This window comes from Nannochloropsis gaditana, assembly GCF_000240725.1.
Source record: "Nannochloropsis gaditana CCMP526 unplaced genomic scaffold scaffold348, whole genome shotgun sequence".
In the NCBI taxonomy this organism is placed as follows: Eukaryota; class Eustigmatophyceae; order Eustigmatales; family Monodopsidaceae; genus Microchloropsis; species Microchloropsis gaditana.
Genome location: NW_005803605.1, coordinates 1 through 6,993, shown reverse-complemented (window position 1 = coordinate 6,993; position 6,993 = coordinate 1). Strand labels below are relative to the sequence as shown.

The 6,993-nt window shown below is 62.0% G+C and overlaps 3 protein-coding genes across 3 annotated transcripts; all 3 read left to right on the top strand.

Annotated features, from left to right (window-relative positions):
- Positions 1-975: 975 nt before the first annotated feature.
- On the top strand, positions 976-1,362 carry NGA_2037810 (uncharacterized protein; the record flags this gene model as incomplete). Its single annotated transcript, XM_005854925.1, has 1 exon — positions 976-1,362. A coding segment is annotated over one exon (387 nt), but the record flags the coding sequence as incomplete, so codon positions are not given.
- Positions 1,363-1,974: 612 nt separating this feature from the next.
- On the top strand, positions 1,975-4,373 carry NGA_2076610 (ubiquitin ligase e3; the record flags this gene model as incomplete). Its single annotated transcript, XM_005854926.1, has 1 exon — positions 1,975-4,373. A coding segment is annotated over one exon (2,399 nt), but the record flags the coding sequence as incomplete, so codon positions are not given.
- Positions 4,360-6,993, top strand: NGA_2010510 (uncharacterized protein). Its single transcript, XM_005854924.1, has one exon. It carries the CDS (start codon positions 4,361-4,363, stop codon positions 6,875-6,877), a length of 2,517 nt encoding a protein of 838 aa, XP_005854986.1. The 5' UTR covers position 4,360; the 3' UTR covers positions 6,878-6,993.

Here is a 6,993-nt window from a genome sequence, read left to right as displayed (position 1 = left end):
GGTGTATTTCTATCAGACGCAAGCTGGGGGTTGCTGCGACTGCGGCGACGACGACGCGTGGGACAAGGCGGGTTTCTGCCCCCGACACGGGCAAGACGGGAACGACCCGTTGAGCCACCTGCCTCCCTCCTTCATTGCCGGGAGTCGGTGGACGATGGCGCAGTCTGTCCTCTTCTTGCGGCAGGCGGTGGCCGCCCTGCAGGAGAGTTACGACTTGGAGCACGTGGAGGACGCGGTCTGGGCCGGGGAGGCGGCCGCGCCTGGGCCCGGAGAGCCGGGGGAATACTATTTGACCTTGCACAACGACGACATGCACAGCAAACGGGAAGTGGTGGAGGTGCTGCAGCAATGCCTGGGTCTGAACCTGCAGACGGCGCGGGTCCTGACCGACGTGGTGCAGGAGCAGGGGGAAGCCCGGCTGCACTTCGGGAGCCTGGAAGAGGTGCGGCCCAAGGCGCGACGGCTGCAGGCCCGGTCGTTGTCCGTGTCTCTGGTCACGCGCCGGCTGCACAAGATCGAGAAGGTGGCCGTGCTCCTGGTGCAATGGCTGTACACGCTGGCGGGGATCTCGGGGGGACCTGCCGCCTGGTCGTTGAGCAGCTCCAGCCCTCCACTTTGAACCGTCTGATGGTGGCGCACGGGCACCTACCCAAGCCCTTGGCCACGGCCCTCCACGCCCTCTACCTCTTCCTGATGGCGGACCAGTCGTTCAAGAAAGCAGTGGCGCAGAGCTACGCGGACACCTACCTTACCGTCACCTCCTACTACGCCGCGGGCATCGGAGTGGCCGAGTCGGCCCTGTACACCCTCAGCGTCCAATTCTTGAACCGGTCCGCCTTTGTAAACGACTTGGTTGGCCACCGTCACTTTCTGGAGGTACTGGTGCAGGCCCTAGCAGACATGATCCAGCGGGCCTCCGGCCCCTCTTCCAGTGCCACTTCCCCCCCTTCCTCCCCGACCGCCGTGACCGCGCTCCCTGCCTCCTTGCCCCACCTGTCCTCTTCGACGGCGCATTCATCGACTCCCTCTCTCTCATTCAGCTCCCACAGTCGCGGCATCTCTGGGAATCTTCTGGTCTCGCATCCTATATTTCGCCACCGTCGCTACAGTCCCGTCGTGGCCGACCTAAAGTTTGTCCTCAACATACCCGGAGTTTCGGCCCATTTTGCCAACACGTGCATGGACGTGTGGCTCTCGCGGCTCCTGATTCCCCTCCAATACATGCATGCTCAGGAGAGGGAGGCGGATGAACACGTCACGTATGAAAGTCGGGAGTGGATGTATGCCTTCAATGTGCAGATCTCTCTCTGCCACGTCTTGGACTGCTTATTGAGCTGGGTCAGGACGGCGCCCTTAGGGGTGGCTACCGCGGCCCAGACTGAGAGTCATGGCATAAAAGATACAGATATGGACGTGCCAGTCCGATTAGCTAAGCAAGAGGAATGGCAGGAGCGAGGGGACAAAGGGGTCGGAACGAGCGACTTCGGATCGCAGGCATCCGTGGTGGTGGCGGGCATTCAAATCTTGGGGGCAATCAAGAGCTGGCAAGAGACTTTTTGAAAGCCTTTTTGTCCCAGGGGGTTGGATCGCTCGAGAGGTCTGGGAGGAGGCTGCGGAGGAAGAGGAAGAAGGGATTGAGGAGGAGGATGAGGAAGAGAAGGAGGGGGAGGAGGGGGCGGCTAGGGGAAGGGGGTTGGAGGAGGAGGAACACAGCATGCTATCACCACCAGAGGACATTTCTGACGCCGGCGGCAGACAAGCGGCAAGCGCCGAATCCAGTGAGCGTGGGTTCTCAGCCGCCTCGTCCAGCCTGGAGCCTCCGACACCACTGCTTCCCGGGCCCGCGGCAGAGGCTACCGTTTCCTACCCCTGTCATCCCAAGGGTACCTTACACCTCCTTCGTCTTCCCCTCCGTCGCTCCTTCCACCTGATTCTGCATCGGGCCTTCGCCTTCCTCGTCCGGGAGGCGGTGAAAAACCCCGCCTTACTCTCGTCCACCTCGGCCCCGTCTGAGGGCGACCTGGGCCAGCTCTTGGCGCACATCAGTGAAGAACCCCTGCTCGCCTTGGGTCTCTTTGAAATGCCAGTCTCCGTCCTCGTCCTGTCCGCCGAGATTCGCGCGGGCCTTTGGCGGCGCAACGGACAGCTGATGATGGACCAGGTGATCAATTACAGGGAACCGCCCTTCTGCAGGGTCTTCCGTGACATGGACCTCTTGCTGGTACAGATGGCGGCGCTAGCGTGGGGCGATTGGGAGAAGGTGATGAACGCATTGTTGCGACGTTTCCACGTCTGGACCTGGCTGCCGCCTGCCGGGTGGGAAGACGTAGGCAAGGCCGACGAGGCAGGAGGTCAGGGGGGAGACAGGAAGGCAACAGACTCCTCGTCGTGGATGAGGCCAGAGGGGGGGCAGCGGCCAAGGTCAGGGCGACCATGGAATCGGCGCGACCGATGGGATGACGATGTGGTCCGGGAGACGCTGCTGCCTCTGGGAGAGGAGTGTTTGCTGTTGCTCATCCTGCTGATCACCGAGGTCCCCTTGCCCCCGATGCCTCCCCAAGACCGGCACCGGCTCAGCCTTCGCCGCGAAATCGTCCACCGGCTTGCGTCGGGGCCGTGCACGCACAGCGAGGTCCACGAGTGCTGTCACCACTCTTCGGACGGCTCGGAGGTGATACCGGAGTCCATGATCGAAGAGATCCTGGCCTCCGTGGCGGTCCGGCGCGAGGCGCGAGACCTGGAGGCGGAAAGGTTTGTTTTAAGCGAGAGCGCCTGGGAAGAATACGACCCGGCCTTTTTCCACATGACCAATCAAGCGCACCAACAAGCATCGGAGATGCGGCCCTCGCCCAAGAAAGAAAGCGGTCCATCCCCCAAAGCATGCGTTCGTCCCCCCCCTCCGGCTCACCCGGTCTTTGCCCCGTTGCGCCTGGGCTTGCTCTCCTCTCGCACCCTCCTCCAAGTCATCAGAACGGTCCTCATGAAGGCCTTCCCGCCAAGCGGCCGCAGCAGCAGTGGCGTCCCTGCTTCCACCTCTTTTCTCTCGGAACCCACTGAGCCCACCGACAGCACGGGTTTCATCGCCCCCCTCCCCTCACCTCCGCCTCCCTCCTCTTCATCCTCAGCCTGCATCCGCGATTCCCTCCTACCCCGATGTCTGCATCTACTGACTTTGGCCGTGCACGCTCTACGGGACTGCCCGTCTTCACCTGCGACACGCTCGTTTTTTGCGGCCATGCACGACACCTCTGCGCTCCCTTCTTCATCGAGCCCCTCCCTGTTCTCCCTCCTCCTCGCATTGCCCTCCTCGATTGCCTCCTCGTCCGACGTCCACCTCTTGCAAGGGACGCAATGGCTGCTCCAAAACCTCGGACGGCTCGATCCTGTCTGCCAAGCTGCCTTGGACCGCAGCGTGGCCGTCGGCGAGGGAGCCCAAAAAATTGCGCGATCAGCCCACGCCCGGAAGAAGACAGCACGTGAAAAGATGCTCGCCAAGATGCAGCGTTCGGCCGCCGAATTTCTCAAGGGGCAAGAGGGTAAAGAGGAGGAGGAAGAAGATGTGCCGCGTAGGGTGCGTGAAAACAAGGAAGGGGACGACGGGATGGTTGACGAGGATGATAGAAGAGCGGGCAAGTCCGCGGAAGGAAGGATTATGCCCTCTCCCCGGAAAAAGAGCCTTGGAGAGCTGGGTCCGGGGGAAACCAATGGAGAAGAAGGGATGGAGGGCGAGGAGAAAGCGGGCGGGGAGGAAGTATTACCGAAAAAGCCGGTGTGTATGGCCTGCCGGGGCTCCAGTGCGAAGGAGGACTCGAGTCCTTTGGGATACGCTGCCTTCGTCCAGCGCTCGAACGTACTGAGCAGGTCTTTACCCCTTGGGGAGTTGGACGCCTGTCCGACTTCCTCCTCCCCGCAGAAGCCCGGGCGACGGGGAAGGCGAGGGGCGGACGGGAAATGCGGACAGGAGGAGGAGGAGGGGGAGGAGGAGGGAACAATCGAGGGAGGGCGAAGTGCGGCGAGAAGTGGGAAACAGGGTGGCTTTCAGGAACGGCGAGAAGGCTTGATTGTGCAGCTGTGTGGTCACGCGTTGCACTATGGGTGCTTTGACGCCTACTTTGCCTCGGTGGTGGAGTCGAGCGAGGCGATGGGCAACTTGATCTACAACGTGCAGGCGGGCGAGTATCCCTGTCCATACTGTAAGGCCGTTTCCACTTGCTTGGTGCCGCACATTCCAGTGGTGGAGGACGCAGGCCTTTTCGGAGGGGTCGTGATTGGCGCAGGGGCGGGTGTAATTGATCGGCAGGGGGCAAGAAAGGGCAAGGATGGGAATAGGGGAACCGTCGTGTGGCGATTCGAGGATCACTTGCAGGCATTGGTGGAAGCAGATGACGAGGATATGGATGAGCAGATGCAGGGTAAAACCACGGAGGAGGAAGAAAAGGAGTGCCTGGAGGCGTGGGATGTACATGAACAGGAAGGGTGGGAGGAGAAGGACAGTACCATTTTGAGAACCTCGCAGGGAGCGGAAAGAACGCATGTGCCGGGGTCTCTGTCGAGTTTTGAGGGCGCGCAGGCCGCCATGGCGATGGAAGGGAAGGAGACGGGGGAGGAGGAAAGCGAGGAGGATCAGGAGGCGGCGAGGAATGAAGCGGCACTCACGGAGAGCTGCCGCCTCTTTTTAAAGAGCATGGACTCTGGAGGGTCTCCGTCGTCTCCGAGCAGCAGGTGGCGTGGAGAAAGGGGATGGGAATCAGATTTGCCCGTGGATCGGTACCTGAAGGTGTGCGAATCGCTCGCTTACACGTTGGCGGTGGCGCAGGTGGAGATGGGTCACGGCGGGGAAGAGAAGGGAAGAAAGGGATGGCACGCCGATGGAGGACGAGGCGACATTGGCGGGACCAGCGGCACCTGTAGCGGAGGAGATCACGCTGACGTTGCCCGGGTGACACGATTGAATGCTTTGATTCGGGTTCTGGGCTACATGACGCGTCCGCTATGGCCTTCGTTCCTGGATCCCCTCCCTTCTCCAGTCACCGATTCTCAAGCGGCTGGCTCTTCGGGCTCGACAAACGAAAATCAGGGAGTGCAGGAGGGGGATGATGAAGGGGACGCAGTGGGAATGCTCACAAGCATGGGTAGGGGTTACGGCGAGGACGCGCCGATAAAACCGCTTTTATCGGCGCAACACCTTCGTAAGCGACGGCGTGGAGGTCCTGAAGCCCAGGAGCGTGGACTGGGCGGCATTGGCGGCCGGAAAAGACGGCAAGGGAGGGCGGAGGGAGTAGCCCCCAGGGTCAGGATGGCGGGGCCCTTGGCACGCTTGTTGTTGGGAGGCGGCTGTCCCCTGAACGTGGGGCGGGGCTCGTCTTCCCTCTTGCGGACAGAGCAGCCCCTTCTGAGCCAGAATGTTTGGTGCGTCTGGGTGGCGGCGGCGGTGGACTTGACCTTTCTGGCGCCCTCGGTCTCGTCGGCGCAAGGCGGGCGGGCCCAGACGGGGAAGGAAAGCTCGCGGGGGAAAACAGAGGAAGATGTGCTCCGGGACTTGACGTGTGCTATTTTCGTGGCTCGCGTGGTGCAGGTGTTGTGGGATACGGGGGGTGTATTCCGACTCGCGCCTGGTGGGGGAGGAAAAGGCAAGGAGGAGGCCATGGAGATTCCCGGGGGCCCGAGGCTGGGGGCCAACGGCGACAAAGACGACCTCGAAGAGGGAGCTAGCAGGGAGGAAACTCTCTTGCTGGAAGGTGTCTCGGCCGCGATGGGTGAGGCGAAGGAGGGACCCTCGCCAGTGGAGCGCGCTGAGATGCTAGACATGAGCGCATGGGGCATGCGACTCGGTCGCTCCATGGCCTCCCGGGCTGTTGCCACCCTGAGTGTGGAGGAGGCGCAGGAGCGTGTGAGTCCGGGGCAACTGGCGAGTCGGTTTGAGATGGCGAAGCAGGCGGGTAAGGCGCTGTTGGAGTGTGCGGCCTTATTCGTGCGCGTCAAGACCGCGCAAGGTGGGGACGGAGGTGCAAAGAGAGGGAAGACGGCAGGGACGGACGGGCAGTCGGAGAGCGATAGCAGGTCGGGTCGTGGGAGAGTGGTTTCAAGTTGGCCGGGATGGCACTTAACTGGGCCTGGTGCTTCCTTCACTGATCTTCGAAGGGCCATGGGCGTCCCGGAATTCGCCGACTTATTGCGAGAGGAGGGACAAATGTGGACGTGCCTGGCCATCACTTGGCTGTCAGAGTGGAGCCAACGCTTCCTAGCCCGTCCCCCGTCCTCTCCGCCCTCCTACTTGGTCAGACCCGCCGGTCCCTCCTCCTGGGATCGTGACCGGCGCTCCCTCGACTATCCCGTCTGGGCCCCGCCTCGCTTTGTGCCCCTCCGGGCATCGTACACCGAGCTTCACTCCGAGCTGATTGCCCGCCTGCTTTCGGCCTTTGATCAGAACGAAGCGGGGGACTCCGCATTCCCCATGGCAAGTGGGGGGGTTGCTGGCACAGGCGCTATCACGCCGGTCGCTGCGGCCGGAGGAGGTGGGGGAGGAGGACCCCGGGTGGAGAATCCTGTGCTCTGTTTAGTGTGCAACGCCGCCCTGGAGGCCGGGCGTGGCCGCTGTACGGCGCATGCGAGGGCATGCGGACGAGGGGTGGGCGTATTCTTCCTCCTGCAAGACTGCTCTGTCCTCCTGATTTATTTGGACCGGGCCTGCTACTTTCCGAGCCCCTACGTGGACGTGTACGGGGAAAGGCACAAACAATTTCGGGGTCGGCCATTGCATTTGGATGAGCGGCGCTTGGAGGCCCTGCGGCGCGTGTGGGCCAAGCAGCGGGTGCCTTACGAGGTGGTACAGGCGAGGAGTACGAGTAAGCATGTCATTCTGACCAACTACTACTAGAAGAGATGGACATGAAGGAGAGCTATACACGACGACGCATTAGGGAAGAATATGCGCGCTTTGGGATAGGATCGATAGAGAGATGCAAGGACTCGGACAACCGAAGGAGTATAGCG